At 39.2% G+C, this 25,724-nt stretch overlaps 1 protein-coding gene across 1 annotated transcript in view; it reads right to left on the bottom strand.

Annotated features, from left to right (window-relative positions):
• VPS13D (vacuolar protein sorting 13 homolog D) overlaps nucleotides 1-25,724 on the bottom strand; it is a 192,371-nt gene that overhangs the window by 3,219 nt on the left and 163,428 nt on the right. Inside the window, exon 68 of the mRNA XM_075060347.1 lies at nucleotides 6,796-6,927. Within this exon, the coding sequence (XP_074916448.1) occupies nucleotides 6,796-6,927 (132 nt within the window). The remainder of the gene's footprint in view (nucleotides 1-6,795; nucleotides 6,928-25,724) is intronic.

Here is a 25,724-nt window from a genome sequence, read left to right as displayed (position 1 = left end):
AAGCAGAGAGTTAGAAGTGTCAGGGAACAGATGGATAAAAAAGCTTATTCTGGAGGGGAGGGATAGCTCAGTGGTTTGAGCATTGGCCTGCTAAACCAAGGGCTGTGAGTTTAATCTTTGAGGGGGTCATTTAGTGAACTGGGGTAAAAATCTGCCTGGGGATTGGTCCTGCTTTGAGCAGGGGGTTGGACTAGATGACCTCCTGAGGTCCCTTCCAACTCTAATCTTCTATGAAAGCCAGGCAGTGAGACTGGGTGAGCACACAGCATACCAAGTTTTACTGCCGTCACTTGGTCAGTTAGGAGTGTGATTTTTTTTTATATTTATGTCAGTAGGAGAGGAATAAGAGGAGAGAGGAAAGGGTAGAGATGCAATCACCCCATGACATAGGTGGCTGGGAGCATTCTGTTAATAAATATGGTTCGGTGGGGGGGTTCGACTGAGTCACTGCCCTAACTTTCAAACCACACAAGAAATTTCCCCAGCATGGAGAGGTGGTGGTTTGTTTGTTTAAAGACAATTTTATTGCTGATAAATTCTTTAAACTGAAATTGTTTGTAAATCTACTTTGACGAAAGGTGTGTTGGAATGTATGAATGAAACCACACGGCTGTCTCTCATGATACATTACAAACTACAGTGCTTCACTTTCCTTTCTTCAAAAAAAACAAACAAACAAAAAAATAAAAATAATGTTAACCTGCTGCCTGACCAGTAGCTAGAGAAGAGAAATTAGCTGTTTAACATTGGGGGTGAAAGGTTAAGCAGCAAGCAGGAGGGTTTCCCAGAGAGATTAGTTAGTTTGAGTGATGAATATGGGAGGGAGTATAGGGGGAATGAAGAAGATTCAGAGAATTATACTGTCTGAAAAGATCAATGTAAAAACAATGACAACTCAAAAGTGAAATATTTTATATATATACACACACAACATTTTGAGTCACCAAACAAGCCTGAACACTAATGGAGTATTTTACAAATTTAAATATGTATTGAGTTTCTCTATTTACACTATTAAATGAGAGTGCTAAATGGAATTTTGAGTGTTATTCCTGCACTGTCAGTAATTCACTAGTGTATGAAACATGCCTGCAGGAAGAAGATTCTACTCCCTTAGATCAATTATTAGGCAGTTTGAAACTTATTGTGCATAGCACGAATTAACATTCTCATTGCGTTATTTTTAAATCTCCCTCTTCCAAATGGTTACAGCTTGAGAGGCCTACTGCAATTTTTCAGAGATGATGTTGCTATTCAAATGAAACTGACAACTTTGTGTTACCTGTCCTATTCTCCTTACCAACTAAGTGTTCTCTGCAGGCACTGTTTCTGCAGATCCACACTGTGTGTGCCAACATGTGACAACCACAGTATAAGCCTGCTGATGTGATGTCTCAAAGATGAGCAGATGATAAGAACATAAGAATGGCCATACTAAAGCTCCATCCAGCCCAGTATCCTGTCTGCCAACAGTGGCCAATGCCAGGTGCCCCAGAGGGTGTGAACCTAACAGGCAATGATCAAGTGATCTCTCTCCTGCCATCCATCTCCACCCTCTGACAAACAGAGGCTAGGGACTCCATTCCTTACCCAGCCTGGCTAATAGCCATTAGTGGACTTAACATCCACAATTTTATCCAGTTCTCTTTAAATTCTGTTATAGTCCTAGCCTTCACAACCTCCTCAGGCAAGAAATTCCACATGTTGACTTTGTCTGTGTGAAGAAGAATTTCCTTGTATTTGTTTTAAACCTGCTGCCCATTAATTTCATTTGGTGGCACCTAGTTCTTATATTATGGGAACAAGTAAATAACTTTTCCTTATTCACTTTCTCCACTTCACTCATGATTTTATAGACCTCTATCCTATCCTTAGTCTTCTCTTTTCCAAACTGAAAAGTCCTAGCCTCTTTAACCTCTCCTCATATGAGATCTGTTCCAAACCCCTAATAATTTTCGTTGCCCTCCTCTGAACCTTTTCTAATGCCAGTATATCTTTTTTGAGACAAGGAGACCTTATCTGTACACAGTATTTGAGATGTGGGCGTACCATGGATTTATATAAGAGCAATAAGATATTCCTCCGTCTTACTCTTTATCCCTTTTTGAATGATTCCTAACATCCTGTTTGCTTTTTTGACTGCCGCTGCACACTGCGTGGACCTCTTCAGAAAACTATCCACGATGACTCTAAGAGCTGTTTCCTGATTAGTTGTAGCTAAATTATCCACCGTCATATTGTATGTATAGTTGGAGTTATTTTTTCCAATGTGTGTTACTTTACATTTATCCACATTAAATTTCATTTGCCATTTTGTTGCCCAATCACTTAGTTTTATGAGATCTTTTTGAAGTTCTTCACAGTCTGCTTTGGTCTTAACTATCTTGAGCAGTTTATTATCGTCTGCAAACTTTGCCACCTCACTGTTTACCCCTTTCTCCAGATCATTTATGAATAAATTGAATAGGATTGGTCCTAGGACTGACTTTTGGGGAACACCACTAGTTACCCCTCTCCATTCTGAAAATTCACCATTTATTCCTACGCTTTGTTCCCTGTCTTTTAACCAGTTCTCAATTCATTGCAGGACAGGATCCAGCAAATAAGCACTTCTTGCCATTACTGGCAGCGGCAGGAAGATGCAGAGGAACTCACTGTCACATATTCTTGGAAGTTCTTCTCTCACACACTCTTCAGTGTATGGAGAGAAATACCAAAGGGGTTGTAGGACACAGCCAGTGGAAGGAGTTTCTGAATTTCTGATAAATGTTATCGGTAGAACTGGGTGGAAATTTTTGTATGGAAAATGCCAATTCATTGAAATTGAAATGTTCTGCAGGAACATGTCAATTTAGATGACATTCCAGTAGAAACCAGACAAGTTTCTCATGGAGCCCCGCCTGCTACTCAGGTTTTGAAACCTGGTTGCTGGTACCTCAGCAGCCTGCTGGGGAACCAGAACTCCCAGCTCCTTGTCAACTTGGACTGACAAGGAGCTAGGAGCCTGGAAGTCCTTGGCACCCAAGCTTGCTGGCAGCCTGAGCTCCCAGGGCTTCCATGGTCCCTGGCTCTGGGATAGGCTGCTGAGCAAACTCTGGCTCCTTAGCCGCTCACCTGGCAGGCTGCCACAGACAGCCAGGGACCAAGGTGGTTGATTCTCAGCCTGGCTGACTCCCCAGCAATGCCCTCTTGGTGTCCAAGGAGTTAGGCAGCCGTTCCAGGAAAAATTGAGAATTTTTTTTTCCCTACTATGAAGTGAAAAACATTTCAAAATCTTCCATGGAACAGAAAACCCAGTTACTAATCAGCTTTAGTTATTGGCTGCGAAACTTTCATCAGCTCCACCATTTGAGAAGCATTTTGCACAATATACTAATCTACAGCTGACTGAACCACTGGTTATCAAAGAGGATTTTAATATCAAAACATCCAGCAGGGTCAGTTAATCAGATTTCTCCTCACCCCTCAATAAAATGGCTAGGGCTCCAAACTGCTATGGTAACACAAATACCACCACCACTGGTTTCTGATTGAAAGAATCATGCCAATAATCTTCAAAAAATCCTTTCTATTACTAGCTTACTCCAGGAGGGTTCTTCTGTATTGTACACTTAACTCTTTGTCTTTTCCCCTCATGCCTGTGTGTCTCCTAGTCACGACAATTCATAGAGCCTCTTGTCATTGTAAACCCAGATGATATGATTAAGGAGAAGTATCACCACAGCTTGTCTTTAGGGTTTTTCTTTTCTTTTTTTTTTTGGTATGATTTAAAAGCTGTTAATGTTTCAAACACTAACTACATTAATCATCATATGTATCTATTCTACTTTTTAGACTACAGGTGTGCCATTTAGCAGATAGGTAAAGACCTTTGAAACTAGTCTCATTAATAAAAGATTGTCACATTAAATCCATCTTGTTTTAGTTCTATGTAATATGTACACAGGCCACTGTATTCCCAGCACTCTTTGTTTGACAAACTTTTTTTTTTTTTTTTAAATTCAACCAGTTCCCTTGTTCTAGTGCCTCTCAATTCAGTTATGAAATAAAACGAACAAACTGTCAAGTTATATCTTGCTGTTCCCAGTTATATGTTGCTTGTTTAATTACTATTTCTAGTTAACAATCCCAACTTTCATTTATCTGCTATACTACTATACCAGTGGTGGGTGCCTGCGGATGGTCAATGTACACAAACTGTCTCATGGCCAACCAGCAGATTACGTTCATGGGCCTATACCGTTCAACAGCAGTAGCTCTCACAGCCTTAAATGTTTAAATCTTCAACATATATCATTTTTAAGAAGACATCACAGCTAAGACAGTAGAGTTGTTACACAATTTTCTGAGGAGTGTGATGGGCATTTTAATTTTAAATTGATACTAGAGACTGGCAGAATACTAGTTTCTCCTCACACCACTATGACAAAACAGGTACTATGTTTTACACCCATTTTAGAGACAGGCAAACTGAGGCACAGTGAGGTTCTCTGGCTTCAGTCAGACGTTTCCAAAATGTGGTTCACAGACCAATGGTGGTCCACACAGAATTACTGGCTAAATGGTTCTGGTTTTCCTTGTTCCCAGCTGCCGAACTGCATTAAAAGAAGCTAACACACAAAAATTCATAGTAGTATTCTTCTACGTAAGAAATTGCCACAAGGAAGTTATGAAATGTCAGATGGGAAAGGAGGTGGTCTGTGTAATTGTAAAGGCATGGGGGAGATAATCATAGGACAACCTCTGTTAAAATGCGGCCCATCTAAATGAGAAATTATTATATCATTGTTTCTACTATATATAGAAAGCTACACAATTACATAGAATACTAATACCATATTCTGACTGACAGGGATTTACTTCATTTTATCAGTTGCTTTGATCAATTAAAGTCACATTCCATAAATCAAATTATTTTAAATAGGGAAAAAAATTCTACTAAATGGCATGACTATTGTCTAAACTAAAAGCAAACAGACAATAAAATGAAATTATTTTTTCCTGTTGTAGTTTACTGAATATTTAAGCCCCGATCTTCAGATGTGCTCAGCATAAGGCGCTCCCTTGAGTTCACTGATGTTCTCAGGCCCAGCACTTTAGAAAATCCGACGATTAATTTCTACGATGCTTTTTAGAACAGGCCAGATTTAATCTTTGTAGAAAAATCTATAAGGTGTCAGAGATGTATTTTGAGGAACAGAGGTCTGAAAACCCAGGGCAGTGATTTCCTAGTGAAGCACTGATATTTTAGCAAATTGGTAGTTAAACCTTACATTTCATTCTAAGTTTGAGTCACACATCATTACTCATTTTTCTTTTGCCAACAACATACATCCTCTCCTCTGTGCTTAAAGTTTCGACAGAAGAGTTGAACACTAAGACATTAGTTTTGTTTTTTTCTATATTCCTACATTTCTGTGATTTTAAAAAAATCAAATTAATAAAAGAAAATGAAAAATTAAATGAAACATGATCCAGTAGAACAAAGTAGAAGCAACCAGATCTCTGGAGAATTTGTGGGGCTTTAACTACATCAGGAAGTAATTACACAATATTTTCCAGAAGTGAAACAGTGAGCCTAACTGGAAAAAAATGTGGAAACATTTAGTTAGAACAGTAGAGCAAGGTATTATACCCCCTCTTTTATGGATTAAACTTTGAAGGAAAATATGCAAATATCAAGTCTTTAAATCTGTTTTTAATTACAACACTAGAATAAAAGTCAGAGGCACAATTTTGTACTGGTTTTCCAGGACAAGAGATACCATTTTCTTGTTCAGTGATATTCCTGTTGGTGAAAGTCACAGTGAATGAACAATACAACAGCTGAAATTGTGTTAGACATTTTTGTTTATTTCACTAACGTACCTACTCATTTAGTAGCACGCGCGCACCCCCCGCTTCCCTTACTCAAAGTCTTATATGGAAAATCTAAATCTAAATCTATCTCAATTTCCCCCCTGCAGAAGCCAGATTATGGCCCCTGACAGTGAAAAATCTGTCCACACACTCTGTGTGTGTTTCAGAGCCACTGAAATAACAGAACTTCCCACGAGAGACACAGTGATCACTAGTGCACAACCAACAAGAAAACCCTGGTGTGCGCACAGCTGCTGGAGAGCAGCTGTCAAATCTCTTAGACCCCCAACTTGAATAGTAGTAGGGAGAATGCAAAAATGGAGAGGGCAGGGAAGGTCATGGTGCCACCAAATTAGAAACACTGAGGCACAAGGCTAGATGTCAAGTGATATAATTTCTCTGTAATCTCACCTTCTTGGAAAATGTTACTGTTATTCTTTCAAAGCAAAATGAGAGTAATGAGACTGATAACATGCAGTTAAACAAGACTGCTACATCATTTAGAAACCTAACTGCTCAGATTCCTTCTTTTGTAAATGTGAGGAGAGAGACTGACCATGTAATTCAGACTGAACATCAAGAGATATGGGTTCTAATCTTGGCTCTGCAATAACCTGTGAGACACACCTTGGACTAATTACTTAATATCTTTATTACCTCAATTTTCCTTATCTGTGAATCAGAGATGATGACAATGAGCTAACTTATAAGGGTTTTGTGAGGCTACATCAAATGATATTTGTAAAACCTATGAACACACTTGGAAGGGAGGGGATGATGGAAGTTCTCAAGCACCAAAAATGTCCTCCAGTACATCAAAAACAAGAGAAATAGATGACATGGATAAGAAAAGCTTTTAGTGGCTATCACAAAGGGACAATGTATTTTCATACAATGATTATATTGCAACACAGCAGTTGCTGGGTTAATACTTACAACTCATCTTGGATGTTGTCTGTCAGCTTGAATAGCTGCTCCTGTCCTTCTGCCTGGCTTTCTGAATACCGGGGCAATAGTCCTTGAGGGCCTCTACAACAGCGTGGCTTCCTCACTCTCTCTGCCTGTGTCCTACATGCAAAACATACATTAACTGATTTAATGCAACTTTTAAGTTTCCCTTGGAAACTTCACTCAATATCAGAAGTCATATTATAAGCAAGGTTTGGCATGAAAAAGCCATTAAGTTTTTAGATCTCTGTTGGTATCTGCTTCATAGAAATACAATAATATTTTATCTGGGGGTCTCGCAAGTAGACACAGATCTTTATGCTTCTTTTTGCTATTTTCCATTGAAATCTGGTCTGAAATTGAAAAGAAAGCAGTGAAATTGATGTGGAAAAGCACTGTGAAGCACAATGGCCAGCAAATTTTTAATAAAAAGATGTATTAATACATAAAGGTTTTTACCCCTTTTTCCAGAAACAGGAATCCATATGCGGTGTATTCAGACAGTTATTGTATTTGTTGGAGAAGGTTACATGTTGATGGACAAGATGGCAATAGGTTGAAAAGTAATATACCCATAAGTACTCTACACATGTTAATGCTCTACCCACTGGTATCTGCATGAGCACTATAGCGTATCTTTACTTTAAAAAAATCCTGAATGCTTTTAAAATTTGGGACAGTACCAACATGTGCAGAATTGTGCTGCAGGATACCCACCCCTGCCTCATTCTTTGCCTCGTCCCAATCCCAACACTTTGAGATTCCTGCCTGCTGTTGAGATCTCTCTTTCAAGCTAGTACTATTAATTTTTCCAAGAGGCTACTTATAGCTGAATGCAATATTTTTGATTATTGAACCCTACTTCCCCTCTGAATGTTCTCTACAGACACTGCAGAATGAACTGCCGTTGTCCTTTTGATCTAACGAGGGAGAAAATCTCACATAACAATTAGTTTACTTCTTAAGCTGCTTGGCAACAGCACACAAGAGTCCTTGCCCTCTAAGTTTTGCTTGTTGCAGATGTTTTCTCTGGAGTCTTGTTACTTCTTTAGTGCTTTTCCTTTTCATCAACCCTATCCCTATATACACATACACAAACACACTTTTCAACTCTGCTTTCCTCTGAGTTTTTGGCATCCCTGCCTACTAACTCTAATCATGGTAAACTATATTTTTACCGCCTCTACTCTTCTTGGCTACAGCTACTAGTAAAAGTTACCTTCTGTAAGTCCCTCATGTGCTGCCTTTAACTTGAGTCACAACTTTATTTGCCATAACTGTTTACTTATTGAGTCACTTATTGTGACTAAATTCACTTTAAGCACTTTGACTATTGCTGTTTCCTGTGGCTTTATTTTCTTGTAGCCTCTGTGGCGTGATATCATTCAGCTGGCTCAGTGGAAGAAAGAAATGCAAAGCTCCCTTTCCCAATCCCTTGAAAAGCAGAGAACAGGCTACTATCCTAAATGCCATTGGCTCTTTTAGAAGGCTTTGTTTATTTATTTTTACCTCTGATCTATTCTTTTAAGTCTACACCTGAAATGCAGGAATAAGATAAATAAAGAGAGGACAGATGTCAGATTTGTAGAATGTACTATTCCAAGGGTCAGCAACCTTTCAGCAGCGGTGTGCTGAGTCTTCATTTATTCACTCTATTAAAGGTTTCGCGTGCCAGTAATACATTTTAAGTTTTTAGAAGGTCTCTTTCTATAAAAGTCTATAATACATAACTAAACTATTGTTGTATGTAAAGTAAATAAGGTTTTTAAACTATTTAAGAAGCTTCATTTAAAATTAAATTAAAATGCAGAGCCCCCCAGACCAGTGGCCTGGACCCGGACAGCGTGAGTGCCACTGAAAATCAGCTTGCGTGCTGCCTTCGGCACCCGATAGGTTGCCTACCCCTGTGGTATTTGAACATCTGAATTAGCATACAAAATGTCAACCTGAAATTCCTCAAATGTGTAATGTAGCCACAACCATCATTTTTAAAAATTTCCAGTGTTGCCTCTAAGCTAGCTGACATTTCCACAGTTTTGTTATTAGTAGCTCCCTAAAAACATTGCTATATCCATCTAATTTACCTAGGAACTGCTGTGTTGTATGTGGTTTAGAAACCTGTAGATAACTAGTGCCCAGCAGTGGTCTTTCTTGCACTGGAGAAAAAAATAAAATACCTCTTCTTGTGCTGCTGTTGGAGGTGGTGCAGGGATGAATTACAAAGGTGTAAAGTAATAAAACAGCATTTCATAAGGGATAGACAGGTACTTAGAAGTAAAACTGGACAGCACTTTAATCCATTTATCAAAATTCTTGCATGCTCCTATTTCCAGACAGCTGGAATATACTGTGAAGAAGGCTAGTTTGTAACCAAAGAACTTAAATAAATAAAAGGTTAAAGCAGAAACCACGACTGCTTCAGTTTCTCAGAACATTTTACTTGTGAACCTTAAGCGTGTGAATTTTCCTTCTCTCCATCCACCACGTTCTCCACAGCTTTAAAGGCCCAACTCTTCCACCCTGCACCCACACACTTACAGCAGTTTTCACAACTTTACAAAACAAAATGAATTGCTGAATATGAAAGAAGGGATTGGAGATTACAAAAAGGGTACAAACTGGTTATCGTCTTCTTATTGTATCTGCTTCCCAAGTTTGTGAAACCTCTCTTATCCTCCCAGGGACTTACAACTGCAAAAAGTCAGATCAAGAAAAGAATCCACAGCCCTAAAAGTAGGTAAGTCAACCTAAGCCAGACAGCACTAAGCAGACAGCATTAGGTCGAGAGAAGAATTCTTCCATCGCTGTAGTAAAGGCTTGTCTACACTTCAAATGGTATAGCTGCACTGCTGTAGCACTTCAGAGTAGAGAAATGACCAACACTGATGGGAGGAGTTCTCCTGTTAGCAAATCTACCTCCCTGAGGGTTTGGTTGCTAGGTTGACAAGAGAATTCTTCCATTGCCTAGCACTGTCTATATTGGAGGTGGGTGGGTGGGGTCAGTTTAATTACACTGCTCAGGGGAGTGGATTTTTCACACCCTTGAGTGATGTAGCTAGGCTAACTTTTTAGTGTAGACCAGGCACAAGTGACTACACTGAACTGCTGCAATTGTGCTGCAGTAGCGTTTCTAGTGTAGACATACCCTCTGTCAACAACATTTGATTTTCAGCCTCTCCTGCCATGTTGCCACAGAGCTTTTGATTTTGGCGAATGAAAAATCACTTCTCTACATAAAAAACTAAGAAGCAGTATCACCAAGTGGACTGAGTAGGGACCTAGGAGGCAACATCTAAGATTTAATCTTGGCTCTGCCACAAACTCACTGTGTGATCTTGGACCAAGCACACTGTAGACACTCTTTCATGTCTTAGGGTACCGTCTACACTACCTGCCAGATCGGCGGGCAGCGATCTATCTATCGGGGATCGATTTATCACATGTAGTGTAGATGCAATAAATCGATCCCCGACCGCTCTCCCATTGACTGCTGAACTCCAGCTCGATGGAAGGCAGAAGCAAAGTCGACAGGGTAGCCGTAACGCGCTGCAAGGATTTGAAGTAAGTACTTTAAATTCGATCTAAGATACGCCGACTTCAGCTACGTTATTCTCGCAGCTGAAATTGCATAACTTAGATTGATTCCTCCCCGCCCCCCGTGTAGCCCGGGCCTTAGTTTCCCCATGTGAGAACACGTGATACTTCTACCTATACAAACTTATCTTACATAACTTTCAGAGGGCTGATTGTAGAGCATTTTTAAGATGTAAATGCTATATAAGAGGTAATTATTCCAACCATCCCTCTATTTGCCAGAAACTGGGAATTAACGACAGGGGATGGATCACTTGATGATTACGTGTTCTGTTCATTTCCTTTGGGGCATCTGGCACTGGCCACTGTCGGAAGACAGGACACTGGGCTAGATGGACCTGAGTCTGACCCAGTAGGGCCATTCTTATGTTCTTCAGAAGTTGAAAAGTAGTATATGACAGAGTGATGACCTTTACTTCACCCTGAACCTACAGAAAAAACCTTTTTGCCAGTTTAAGTTCATATAGATCTCCACTAAAAATGATATTAATATGCACATTTAAATCAGAAATGGTCTGTGAGGATTTAGGGCTGCACGGCACAAGATATTTACTGCAGGTCTGACCACGTATTTATTTATATAAATTTACAGAAAACTAAGAGGAGTGAAACAAAATGTTTGAAGCAAACAGTAATTTTTCATCAATAGCATCTGTCTGAGTTGGAGTAGCCCAAGTATTAAATGATCATATTGAATTCACAATCTAAATGGCTTAAACAAAGACTTTAATTTACTGAAGAATTACTTAAAAAGCCTAGTACGAGAGGGTGGAGAATTTCAAAAGTGTCTCATATGTGGACAGTTAAGACAATGTAGAAGGAAGTGAAAAGGGAATAACTGTCATCAAGTGCTTAGAACAGGACACTAGGAATCCTGGGTTCTATTCCTATCTCTGCTACTGGCTCACTCTGATCTTGGCCATGTCACTTAACTTCTGTCCCTCAGTTCTCCCATAGGCAGAACAGGAATAATAAAACTTCATAGGGGTATAGTTGGCTTAATTGTTAAGTACTTCTAGATCTGTGGATGAAGTCTGTGTGAGAGATGTGCAAATTACTACCAATTTCTACAATTACAATGCAATACTAAGTAAAATGTGTGTTTTTCTTAATGAAAATGCAAAATGTTTGAAGGCTATAGAACATACTTCCACAATAGGAAGCAGAGTCCCACCCTCACTATCTTTCCATCTTGCTGTTTGTCCCACCTCTCTGTCACACACACTCCACAAAGAAAAAGCAGGGTGCCTGAATATCCCACATTTAAAAGAGCAGAACAACAGAGAAATTATTGCTTCTTGGCAGCCCTCACTGGCTCTTAAATCTTTCTGCAGCACCTAGAGACTGTAGCGACAAGTGATTCAGAAATGCTTATGTAGTGACAGATTTAAGGAGTGACTGGCTTACTCTTAACAAAAGGTTTAAACTTAAGTTACAGGTCAATAATTAACTTTTCAATGAAAGACTGTTCCTTTATGCTTTCAGGAAAGTGAAATGAATAATGGATCATTAATCCAATTGCAAAGTGTCCAATAATTTTCAATATAAAATATTCTTCCAGCAACACTCGATCATGTCATTTTTACTCATATTTTGTCAACTTCTCTTCTGCAGCACAGCGTCTGAAGGCATCTGAAAGGTGGCATGTGAGAATGCTGTGGGACGCGGAAAGAATAGGCCTTCTAATCACAATTATTCTGCAGAAATCAGGACAGAGAGTGCTGGCTTCCAATATCTGGCCTAGGAGCAGGTCAGAGAAACAGAAGAAAACTTCTAGGCATTGCAATGCGTTTCCGAAAGACTCTTGGCAATTTGAGTTAGTCTGGAAGAAATTAGGAGTACAGTGTGTCTGCTAAGCTGATTTATTTACTGTTCCTCATTGCTTTTTTGGTGCTAACATGTTCAACCTGGTGATAAAAGGTAATTCTCCTCTTGGTGATAAGGTCAGCTGCCTTTTAATTAAGTGCTGCTAATATTAACACCAATTGTGTTGACTGTCTTAGTCCATCAGCCTTGGGCAAACTGGTTTGCTTGGTCTGGACAGCTAAAAACATTCCTCACTACTTGAGTTGGTGTTTTTTAAATCTACAATTTGTTCTGCTGTCTCAAGTTACGTTCTGTAAATAAAAAGCACCAATTATGAAATACAAAAAACTGAAAATCTATAGAGCAGAATGAACGGTGGTGTGCCCACATCTGTGTTACATTAAACATCCACTCAACAGATTTGCTGATTCTTTTTTAATAAGCACACAAAGGCAATACAAGAGAGAAATGCCCTTATGTCTACTAGTCACAGCAGGAAAGAGTGCTGCTCAATATAGACACAAAGAGATTGTGAATGGTGTCAGAAGGTTGAGGCACGTAGTACGCTGCTTCACTGTTCAGACAAAGCATGACACTTGCGATTCTTATTTCAATTTGTTATACACCTGTTTAAAAACCGTAAGGCTTGTATTATTGTAGCTGTGTTAATTGGTTGTCTTCTGCTATACAATCTGCATTTTTTTTTTTGTGACTCAGCCACAATGGCTTCACTTTTTTAAGAAAGGTTTAGTGAGCAAATAGATCAGTGAGTGTAGCAAGGCACTCACATCTCTCACTGGTGAGGGCTATTTAAGAACTTGGTGATAAACAGCATTGCTTGGTTTACAGTATATCTAATAGGTTGCACCTTTCCATTTCCTCATCACCCAATCAAGAGCTGTTATTCAAAGTATCATAGTAGTTGTAAGAAAATCAAATCCCAATCTCTTTCCATCGTAAGAAGGAAACAGAACACTGCATTGTAAGTTGTGGTCTTGCTAAGAAACAAAAGCTCCTGAAAGCTGCTAAAACTGTCTTCCTGGTAAGAAAGCCGCCACTCTTGGCACATATTGTCCCGTTTAAAAGCAGTTAAACACATTTTTAAATTAACAGATCATGAGCTTTTCCTTGGTATACAGAAATATCCTGATCTGTTCAATAGTTAGTTTGTTTGAAAAGGATTTCAGTGAACAACCCAGGAACTAAATTTATTTGCAGGATTTAAAGAGATTCAAAAAATGTTCTCAGATTACTAGTTTCACTGATCTTAACATTTGTGACTTAGTGTCTGCAATGACACAAATTCTGCATATTTAACCACTGTGTACAGTACTTAAGATGCTATTGCATCCAGTCCTTTGCAAGAAGACAAATCTTCTTTTCAAGTATTTTCAAGACAACAGTTCCTCTTGGAGGACATACCTATTTTACACATTTCCAGAGGACTTCACTGCAATTCTCAAAATAAATGCATTAAAATCGTTAAGGTGAAAATCAGTTAGCTCAATAGATAAATGGATAAACAATATGTCTGCTTACAAGGACTATATGTTTCCGAGTAGCAGCCGTGTAAAGATTAAATTCACTAGGATTGTTTCTGTTTAGGGGGGTTGCCGCTGCCAATTTATATCGGAAAGGGATAAGATAAGAGGCAGATTATCTTGTTTTCAATCTTACCAGTCAGATTTCCAGACACACTTTCTCTCTCTCTTCATCATAAAGTAGCTTAAAGCCCAGATACCGCTGTGCTGGGCTCTACTTGTGCCTTACCTGCCAGGCCCTTAATGGAATTGTGCATGCAATAGCACGTAATGCAGATTGGAGCCCTCCAAATCCCAAACACGATCTGAGACACTCTAGGACTTGGAACATGTTGCTGTATGCAGAATTTCATCCACAGTCAGAAGAGGATGGCACACCACCAAACCCAGCACATAGGGGCAATTAGCCATAAACTCATCTAGATAAATTGCTCTGGAAGTTACAGAAAGTTAGGAATGGACATACCACTAAACCTATTCAGCCCTACCCATCCTCCCTATTACTAAACCCTTCCCCTCAATGCCTAGAACAAGACCCTAGCTCCCTTCCATCTGACAAACAGTCCTACATAAATCAGAGATAAACACCTAAAAACAAATCTCTTTGAAGCCATCAAGTTCTTCAACGCTCCCACCAGTAACAAATTTCCTCAGCCAGATCTATTCCTTGCTGCCAAAACACAACGGCAAGCAACTGTCACCAATGTCAGCGTTAAGAAAGGTGTTTCAGTTTTCCAATTTAACAGCCTAGTCACCATACCCTATTAAAACAGTAACTTACTGGTGCTGGTAGAGTTAAAGCCCCGTCAATGTTTCCATTGTAAATTCTGTTTTCCATATTTGTAAAAAATTCATCTGTAAGAAGTTTAAACAAAAGGAAATTTGGCAGGTAATCTGTCCATGAAACAATTCAATCACTGCTGGTATTTTGAAGAAAGAGAACACTAAATTTGTTGATCTACTTAACTGTGGAAAGAGTTTGATGCACGTAACATTAAGTACTTTTTCTAAAGGTGTTTTACTGTGTTTAAAAAACAGAGGAGGCAGAATCTCTGAGGATAAGAGGAGGAAGACTATTGCAACTTCTCTTAAAATATGCAGTGACTAGAGGCACACTGCACAGTTGTCTGAGCACCAGGGCCGGCTTTAGGCCTATTCCCCGGAATTGGGCCCCGCTCCAGGGGGTCTTCGGTGGCATTTTGGCAGTGGGGGGGTCCTTCGGTGCCGCAGAAGACCCGGAGCGGACCCCCTGCCACTGAAGTGCTGCCGAAGCCCTGGATCACCGCCGAGTATTCCAGTCAGGCCCTGCGGGTCATAAAGTCGGCTCTGCTGAGCATCAGACTGAAAGCTGTGATGCTAACACCATCAGTAGCCTTGGGCAAGTCACTTTACTGCCATGTCTCTTATTTTCACGATACATAAAATGGGGATAATTTCTTACTTACATCACAGATGGGTGCTGGATGCATGAAGTGTATAAAGCACCCTGAAAAGTGCTGAACTGATGGAGGCTAGAATTGTTTGGCTGCTAAAAAACTTTTATATAGGCAGTAACAATTTGTTAAAATGTTCATCAAGGCTTAATTCAGATGTGAGATGATGATAAGTTGGACAAGAGTTTTAGCTGTGTGGATGGATAAGAAAAGCTGCATTTTAGGGCACATCTAAAAGACAAGTTAGCGTGTTGCAAGCTGAGGTGTAAATCTACCATGCTCCAACATCCCCCCCTCGCCCCCCCACTGCTGCTGTGCACCTAAAGTTCCCTAATGCGCGCTGACCTACTGCAGTTTGAAACAGCAGTATGCAAAGTGCACTAGGAATCTTTTGCTGTGCAGCACTAGGGGTCTACATGGGCTGGCAGCGTGCAGCATGCTGGAGTGCTGTAGACTGACACACACACACAGCTTGCTGTGCACTAACTCATCATCAAGACAAGAACTGGCAACATTTAGACGTAGCCTGGATGTGAGGGCCTAGAGAGAAGTTCCAGCTAAAGGTATCACCCAGGTTACAGGTCGGAGTGACAGGCAGGATGGTGGTGTTACCCACAGTGAATAAGAAAGGAGGTATTGCGGAGGGCTTGGGCTTGATTAGGAGCACTGAATTTGTGTCTGTGAGTGAGATTACCCAGAAACGAGGGACCGAGGCAGAAGAGAAAGGGAACAAGGACAAAGCCCTGTGGAACCCTCTCAGAAAGTTAGAAAAGGATCCTCCGAAGGACATACTGAAGAAGGGATTGGAGAGGTCGGAAAAGCACCGGGAGTGGGCAGAATCATGGAAGCCAAGGAAGGGTAAGATTTCAAGAAGAGCATGGTTGATGGTATCGCAGATGGCTGACTGGTTAATGACATTGAAGATGGCATACAGGTTCTGAGCTTTTAGCTAGTAAAAGGTCATTAAAGACCTTGGCAAGCAAGGTTCCAGTGAAGTGCAATGGGTGCATGTTGGACTGGAGAGGGTCTGGAGAAGAGAAACTCAGAGAGAGGGAAAGAATCAATAACTTGTCAACTGTGGCCAACTTCACGCAGGCCTACTCTAATTTAATGCACCTGGCTGGATGCGACTGTTCTGACGAAGTGTGTGTTAAATGTTTAAAGGTCAGTTACAGCTGCCTCCTGTCCAATTTTGGCATCAGCGGGTGCAAACCCCAAACAAGGAGGACAGAAGATGATTATATGAACTCCTGCAAACAAACTGATGAGTTGTCACAGCTCTGCAATGTAACTCATTCACCAGTTCAGGGTCACAGATGCCTTTAAAGTGTGTTATAAATGCACATAAAATCCAATGTTGGATTTGGCATTAGAATATGTGAGTGAACTGAAAAAACGTGTAAAATCACATGCAGCCAGACCGCTCTCTACTGCCCACACACTGAAGGAGAGTCATATGTGGTGTTTATTCCAGCAAATGCATGGACTGCATTGCACTTCTGAAATGTGCTCCCAATATGCTAGTTTCAGGCAAAAGCATGCCAGGTAAACAGCACCTAGGACTAAAACCTCCCACTTACTGTCAGATCACTTCTCCTCTGGGGACTCTACTAGCTCAGATGAGGAAGACCTTTATCTGATTCAATATGCTTTTTGGAGGACTATAGTGTCCTGGGGAAGCAACTGTTTATTATGGAGGCTGCTCTTGCCAGCTCCTCAAAGATGCAGCCATTCCACCACTTACTTTTTATGTGAGATCAGATCAGAAACGAGCCCTGTGTGTTTTAATACCAGGTAAAACCTCCTGACTTTGATCATTAAAATAGACTGAATAAGGGTCAGGTGAATGCACTTAAATTTTGCCTTTATAAATTTAAGGCAGAGCCTGAGGGCCAAATTTTCAAAATAGGAAAGCAACAGGTCTGCCCACAGGAATGAAGGTACCTGTGGCACCCACACTAGAACTGATATTTGTACAATCTAACTCAAACTTGCATTTGCAAACTGGATAACTGTGTGCCTAACCGCCTGGATGCAGTTGCAATTACCTAATTCATACCCTATTCATGTACGTGCACACACACCCTGTTTGAATATTTAGTTCCATCGTATTAGTATAACAATGTCATTTTAAACGGATCTGAAATTTTAATAAACATAATAAATGGAAAATATGCTATAGCCTTTATTAGCTTCCAGTTTTAGCCTGGATAGCTGATGTCACAGTAGTAGTTTCATTAGGATATTTTTTAAGATGCTGAATAACACTTTCACTCACCCCCATTTAAAAAAAGGCACATAGACTTTGACAATTACCTCATTCAAATACATCACTGATTTCTGCTGTCCGAGAAAACTACTCCTCTCCCACCTCTGACTGCAAGGAGTTGCAGTCTCACTCAAATGTTGGTTAAAGCAAATCACACACAGCCCTAATTCTTAATAGGATGAGTCACTAATGTCAGATAACTCATTGCTATCTTGTATGCAAGGATAAGGCTTTACTTTTAACTCCAAACATTCAAAAAAGGATTAGAACTTATCTGAATAAAATGTGCGGCAGTTGCCTTAGCTAAGATAAAAATCACAAGGCCTATGCTTCAGGGCACAAGCTGATAACCTGAAGCCAGAGAAATCCCACTCCATAGCACAGTATTTCACAATTAGGTACAATGTGGGAATACTGCACCTTACTCCTGAAGCTTCTAGAATTGACTGCTTCAGAGGCGGGATGCGGGACTAGATGGAGAATTAGTCTTCTGTAGTATGACAATTGTTACAGTGCTCATCATTAAGAAGTTAGCATATACCAAGAATTGCCACTTTGTAATGACAGCTACCATGTGATCACTCAATTACATTAAATAAGAAAACTATTTTGTTGTACAGCTTCATACTTCGGGCAAGCAGAACCTGTTGAGAAACTAAGTTAACCAACAGGCATACAACAAGAACACAGGGCTAAATGCTAAATTGTATACAACTAAAAGGCCATACAAAACGGATTTCCTCGATAAAGCTGTAACGGTATTTTTCTCCAGACCCTGGTGTACATATTTTTAAATCTGCTATAGATGATACAGCAATGGGTGCTATACAAAACTCTAAGATACACAAGCAGAAAAGGGCAAAGATGTTAAATACGTTGATTGGGACTTTTAAAATTTACAGTTGCAAGGGACACTTTAAATCAACTGGCAGAACATGCAATACAATAAGGGGCCTTCCACATATTAACAGCAGTATCAGGTGGAAAAATTACCTATAAAATATACCAACACTTATACTAGATGAGGTTAGATCAGGGTAAGAAATAGCTCTGTCTGTACAAAATAGCCTGCATGGCAACCTAGAAAGCAGGAAATATCTCTAAACAAAAACTCTCAAAGTTACTTTGGATAAAGAATGACTGAAAAAGGAGAGTAGGTTGGGAATTTTTTGCAGGATCAGTTTTACATATATTTTTTTCAAATCACTTTATAAATCTGCTGCGTATTAGAGATCAGATACCTTTTTTTAAAAAAAGAAAAAATTGAAGGTTTACATTTTTAATAGCAATATGACTACTTTGAATGGCAGCAGTATATATTACAAGCAGTGTGAGAGGGTTAAACAGGACAGCCTCAACTCTTTATAAACTTTTGCCCTCTGGATATGTACTCATTGGCTGCTGTACAAGACTTGAGCTGTATTACACGCCTTAACGATATGGTTCAACTGTCGGTCAGGCTCGGGGCCTGGCAATGGGCCAGACCACAATCAATGGGACACAAAACTCCCCCTTTCAGATCATCACGAAGGCTCATATTATCTCCTTTTTGTCGTGCTGGTTAAATTTATGGAGCAGAACCCCAAAGCTGCATTCCTTGGCCTGGGCCGGCCCACGCGGGCCTCCCTTTGTTTGGTACTGTAAGCAAGGCATGCTTTGGAGGACTGCAGGGTTGTTAGTTCAGGCACTGACTGTTTGCTCATGTCTGAAATGAAAAGAGTTCAATGGAAGGGCAAAAGGACAGCACAAGTGTAAAACCCTATCCCAGCAGGCTCTGGGATCCCATATACAGACTCTGGACTAGTACTGAGCATAAAAATCTGCTGTTAATGACAAAAGGAAAAAATCTCATTCCAGTAACTGCTAAACAGACTAACCAGGAAGTTAGCACACTATCTTGCCAAACTTTCACTTAACTTTAACCCAAGCTATATCACCGCACACAAATGAATCTGAATAATTCAGCATAACGTATTAATTAGCATGAAAAATGATCTTAGAAGCACTGCTCATTTCTTTTTTTTAAACATGAACATAAAACCTATGAAGTGCAAACACTGTCACCTGGCTAACACCACATTTAGTAGTTTTAGGATGACCAGTTTTAAAGCTATGGAAGAGCTCCAGAGAACCTGACGTGATGATCTTTATGCCAATCTCTGCAGAGATAATACTTGCTATACTATTTCACGTGCCTGGCAAATAGAGGGCACCTACTCTCTTTATTCGTTTGAAATTATCAAAATAAATATGAAACTGCCACATGGCAAAGCGGAGTTACTTGGGAATTTTTTCCTAACGTGGGGAAGGGCTCTGTTCAGTTGCATTTACTCCATTCATCTTAATTTCATGATCAATATAAAAAACTAAGTTTTATCAAGAGTTAATCTTGAAGGATTGTTTTAGTGGACTCCAGCTAACACCTCAAAAACAATAATACATCTTCTTTACAAAAAACTAACCTATAAACTGCCCCAAGCTGGTACAATATCTGCAAATGAACAGTTTAAAGAATCCAGTGAGGTCTTGACTGCTATAAAATCCTTTGTTATTTATATTATGTTAGAATGCCAAGTTTCCAAGCAAGGTCTGGGTCCCTTTGTGCTAGGGGCTGTACATACATTGGCAGACAGGGTTCTCGGTCTGCATGTTCCCTAACCTCATCCATGTCCTCTTTCTGCTCTGTAGTGCTGTGCACCTCCTTCCATGCTCCCCCAGGTACACTCCACTTCTGATTCCCTGCGTGCACACCCATTACGTCACACACTAGTTCCCTGGACTCGCTCTATGTCCATGCTCCCATACATGTGCCCAGACCCCTGGCACCTCTTTCATTCCCTTCCATACCCTGCCATTGTCTTGCTCACCTGACATGTGCTTCCTCCTTTTACCACCGCATTCGGAGACCAGGGAGCATTGCTGCATGCCATCCTTCCACATGCTCTAGTCCTGCACTTCCCAAACTCCATGTCCCTTCCTGGTACTATTCCCCTCCCCATGTATCATATTGGACTCTTGCTCACCACATATCCCCTGGGTTCTTAGCCCTTAATCTCTGGCCCAGGCCAGGAGCTGCTGCAGCAAAGCCTGGAGTTGGATGATGGTCAGTTTGTATTATGAAAATCCATGTACACCCATTGTAGTAGTGGCTTAAACACTGCTCTTTATACACAAACACAACTCTGCCTTCCTTCTCTTCACCCCCAAAGAAAAACAAAGTGAATACACTCCTCCTTTCAGCAAGTCCAATTAAACACACACACACGGAAATTCTGGGCCAAGACTTTGGAGATATGGGCAGCTACAGAAATACCAGGAAAACTTTCAAACCAACATAACATTAAAACCTTATCTGATTTTTACAAACCTTACCAGAGAAATCTCTGCCCAGTGCTTAAAGTCAATTTAAAAATATCCTTTTATATATTTTCAAGTTTCATGTTGAAAATAGCAGAGCTAAAACAACAGCACGACACTACAAAATAAAATCAAGTTATACAAAACATATGCCACTAAGTTCTATGGATAGTGCATCTAAATCGATAGCTATAGTCTTTCTACGTACACCGAACATGAAGGCTAAAAAGTAAACACGGGGGCTTACTATACTGATTACAAGAGGATAATGGGGCTTGGCTTTGCTGTATGCTAAATATTTCCAGAGCTCCAACAGATTTATAGTGGTCTTCTGGTCACTGAGCAGGGGAGAACAAAAAAGAAAGGAAAAGCGTGCCTGGATACTCTCAGATGCTTTTTCAAGTAAAAGCTTTATTATTGCTGGAGTTAAAAGACACTTCCTGATAAGGGACATGAGGTGCAGGTTAAGTAGCAGCCTCTAAGATGCTCACAACCAACCTCAAGCAAAATAATTCACGTGGAAGTAAACGGAAAAGAAAAGTGGAAGCTGTAGCTCCAAATGCTCACACAGAAGCAAAAATGTAAAAGAAAGAAAAACAGAAGGACTAAAAACTATTAGACATCTGACTATCCCTTTTTATGGCTTACGGAGACTCTTACAGTTCAAAGTGGCTTGTGTGTCCTTCACAAACTTTACCTCTCTCTATCAGAGTTTATAATCTACATAGTTAAATTATATGCAATAAATCTGAAAGCTACCCGCATATTTTCTACAATTTTTAAAAAAGTTTTATTGGCACAAGATTAGTAAAGCTAACTTCAAGAAGTTACCCTAGACATACTGTACCAGACTTGAACCCTTTGGCACAGAAAGAAGATATTTCTGGACATTACGTCATAAAGCCACTCCATTGGCAAGTGGTTGATTGCCTTTATGCTCTCTTTTCCTAATTGTTTTCCTGTTGCATTCAACACTAGTTTAATCTTTTCAATGATTTTTATAAACTGAAAATACTAGACAGGGGGGCAAAAGTTATAAAAACCACTGGATATGCAGTAAATGTTTTCACTTCTGGAGATCCAGTCCGACTGGTTTAATGCAGTCCGATGATTTTTCCTGGTACATTCCAACAGATGTCTGTTTTGAATAAAGCTTTTGTTCATTCCTGGGGTGTAGACGCTTTAAGTTATTCGGCTTAATTCTAAGTAATAAATAGATTTGTGAATGGAAATTGTGAATACTTTATTCCATGATCCTTGTTGATTTTTCAGTTTATTCTGCTGATGTTAATGTATGAGCTAACATAGCTTCCATTCCAAACTATCTACTGTACCTTTCTGAGAAAAATTCTCCCTCATTATTTTGTATCCCCTTGGACTACTTAAATCTACAGTCTTTTGTAAATATTTTTGTAACAAGATTATTATTTAGATACACCATAAGAGTGACATCATGAAGCTAAAGGACTTCCATGGGAAAAACGGATAAAAAAGGAATTGTAATGTTTAGATAAACACCAGGAGAGAGATGAATAAGGTATTACTTTTTAAAGACTTTCTAGTGTCTAAAAACATTTGATAAAAAATGAGGACAAAATATGCAAGATTGTGGAAATGTGCAAATCTATCTTTATTCTCTGGTAACTGTATTCCATTCAATAACTTTAGGTTAACTAATACATATCTAAATGAATAAAATAAGAAGGAGATTCAGTTCACAGAAGTACACTGAACTGGGCAGCCCATATATGGGTTTCTTTTGGGGAATGAACTTGGTTCTTCTTCTGGTAGGTCTGCCGCTTAGGAATGTAATGTGTGTCAGATGGAATAAAGCCACGTGTCAAAGCCTTGCAACATTTACGTCCCATGTAATGTTGCATAGATAAGAACTGTTCTGTGAAGATTTTTAAACAGTGTATCTACAGTTCTGTGAAGACTAATTTTGGACCAATTATGGTCCAAGACCATGAGAAATTTTAAATTGCAAAACCAAGCTTTGGTTATAATGCTCTCTACCCCAAAATGCTCACTCTCTCAATCAAATTGGGGAATAAACAAGAGAAATTTTGGCTACTTTATACATGCCCATCTAAACAATCTCAACTCTGCCCTATACTGACACCATGAGGAGGGAAAACAATCAAGTTTGTGTCTTTAAAAAACATTTTAAGTTAATCCAATACCACATATACCAAAAATCTAGTCACAATCATATAATTATTACATGGCATCACTACAGGGCAGAGTTAAGGCTGCTTGGGTACCCTAACTCTTCATTTCCATAGCTTAACAAATTTGGAATTCTGTTAAATTAAACCTTAACTCTGAGTTAAAGACTTGTGGGGGTTTTGGGGATAATTACAACAACCTGTAATCTTTTCTTACCCTAAATTATTGATATATATTCTTAGCAGTAGCTCCACAGTTTTTATCTAAGAATACAGACAGAGATAGCAATGCATAGAACTTTATCCTGTAACAGTGACTCTGCAGTGTTTCATTGGCTAAATGAACTCTAACATCAACGTCATATGAGGTATGTCTAAAAGGAATACATTTTTCTGTTATGAGGCATAGTGTATTATCCACATCCCTAGGTATTATCTATAAATCCATGTGTTTTCCAAGGGTTTTAAAACGTATGTCATGTCCACCTAATTGTGGAAATAAGTTTTCTAGCACTCTGTTGGCAATGCCTTGATTCTACCAATTTGAAACTGCAGTTAACTATGTGTCATGCTAAAGCGTGCCTTAGAATTATCTCCACCATGTTAACATGAATTTCACATTAAATATTACAGCATTTCAAGGGTACTGGATACAGTACCAAACAGTGAGATTAGTCATCCTTTATACTGAACACAAAAGTCATCTGAGAGAGGCCTGGTCTACACAACAAAAAGTTGTAGTGGTTTAAATAAAGGTGTGATTTTATACCAAATTAGTTAAACCAGTAAAACTTTGTGTGCGGACACTTATCGGTTTAAACCTGGCTTATAGCTGTTAGTAAATTTACAGGAGTCAACTAAACCAATATAACCAGTTTCAAATCAGTATGACTCCACACATAAAAGTTGCACCAGTTTAACTAAACTGAAACAAATTAAACTGGTGCAACTTATGTGTAGACAAGTCCTTAGTTACAGAGTGATGCAAAAGATTCAGCATGTAAAGTGAAGCCATTGTTTTTAGGTCCACATTAAATACTTTTTGTCAATTGCGAATTTTGAATATAGTTGTGAAATATTTTTGTTAATTTCACCATAAATATAATTACAAGAAAAAGCAGAAACTTTGCTCAGGCCTAATCATTAGTTCCCTCTTCTTATTAAGAGAACGTATTTGGCACAGTGATAGTAAACATATATTCTGTATAAAATCGGTTTATTGTGTTAATACATTGAGAGCCAATGAGCTCAGACCCTGATATAGGTTAAACACAAATAGGACTCTACTATATACACTGGGCATCTGAACTGTAGTTGAGACAATTAATTATGCATACCATTTCTAAAATTTGAAAGTTCATTTGATTATTTTTTATTAAGAGTTCATTTGGTGATCTTAAATTACACAGTTTGAATTATGAAGAATTCACACAATAACAACTAGTTTAGTTGATGAGGTAATGGGCTCCATAAAAACTGATAAGGGATATGCTGACTCTCTTTTTCAAAACTGATTAGGTAATTGGTTAACTTTTTCTGATAGACGGTATCAGACCTATATGATAGTATTACTAATGTATTAATATGAATGGATTAAAATTTTGGTTACTATATCTCAATAAATCGTGTTCTTCTATTCCCAATTCTTGCATGTCAAAAGAATAATTCACGGTCATGCTTCTTGAAAATAGAACAATTTTTAATAAAACATTTTGAGTAAAGACACTGCCTCTAAAAGCAGTTTATTCACAGACAGATGGTTTAGCTACAGAACTAGGGTAGCTCCAGTCACTGAATGGTCATTTGTTTAATCCCCACTGCCCCTGCATTAGGTAGATGCTGACCCCTAAAGGCATTTGCCACATAACTTTTATTAGCAAACCTTGGTTCAAGGGCAGGTTTCAATATGATGCGGGACTCCTGGCTGAACTCTGCATGAACCCTGAGGCATATCACTTACAACAGACACTAACAATAATGCTCTGATCACCTGCTTAAGACAAGAGGGTTCAAAGTGAGGTCATGTCCCCACACACCTTTTTCAATTCAGTTCTTGTACACAATGATATTAAGCTTAATCTAGTTCCTGTTCAGAACCCAGGAGTGGCCTGGGCACCTTCTTGTGTAACGTGGGAATTTTAGGAGTTTTGTTTGATGTCATTTCATCCAGTCAATGATACTTTAAATTAAACCTTCTCTTGAGATATCAACATTCTGCTTTTGCAGGGACTATCACAGTAAGAATTATATATTGTATTGATTAATCTTTTCCAAACTAATTGCAGCTATACTATAAATAGGGGGAACTGAATTATAGAGAATGACTGCAAATTTCACATCCCAAATCCCTTCCAGTGTTTTTAATTTTTTCTATTTATATTCAACCATTCTCCTTTCTTATTTTTTTCCAGGACTGGTAAAGGATCTAAGATTTTAGTGCTAAATTCCACTGTTCTTGCTCTTTTTGTTATGAGGTAGTGAAGACCGACCTCCTTGCCCTCAAATGTCAAGATAAGGAAACTTTCAACCACCTTAGTTCTAAACTATAAAATGAACATCAGTACTAAGAATTTCAAGCCTCCCTTGAAATCTCTTTTACTCATAAACAAGTCGTAGTAGCGACAGCACCTCGTCATTAATTGTTCGTAAGCTCCCTCTTTCATGTTGCAGTCTTGAATTGACAAGAGCCATCTACAAAAAGCTTCTTTAAACTATACAAAGAGGTGAGATCAGAGGTGACATATGGGTG

Source organism: Chelonoidis abingdonii, chromosome 23 (genome assembly GCF_003597395.2).
Source record: "Chelonoidis abingdonii isolate Lonesome George chromosome 23, CheloAbing_2.0, whole genome shotgun sequence".
Lineage (NCBI taxonomy): Eukaryota > Metazoa > Chordata > Testudines > Testudinidae > Chelonoidis > Chelonoidis abingdonii.
This window is presented reverse-complemented; position numbering and strand designations above follow the sequence as displayed.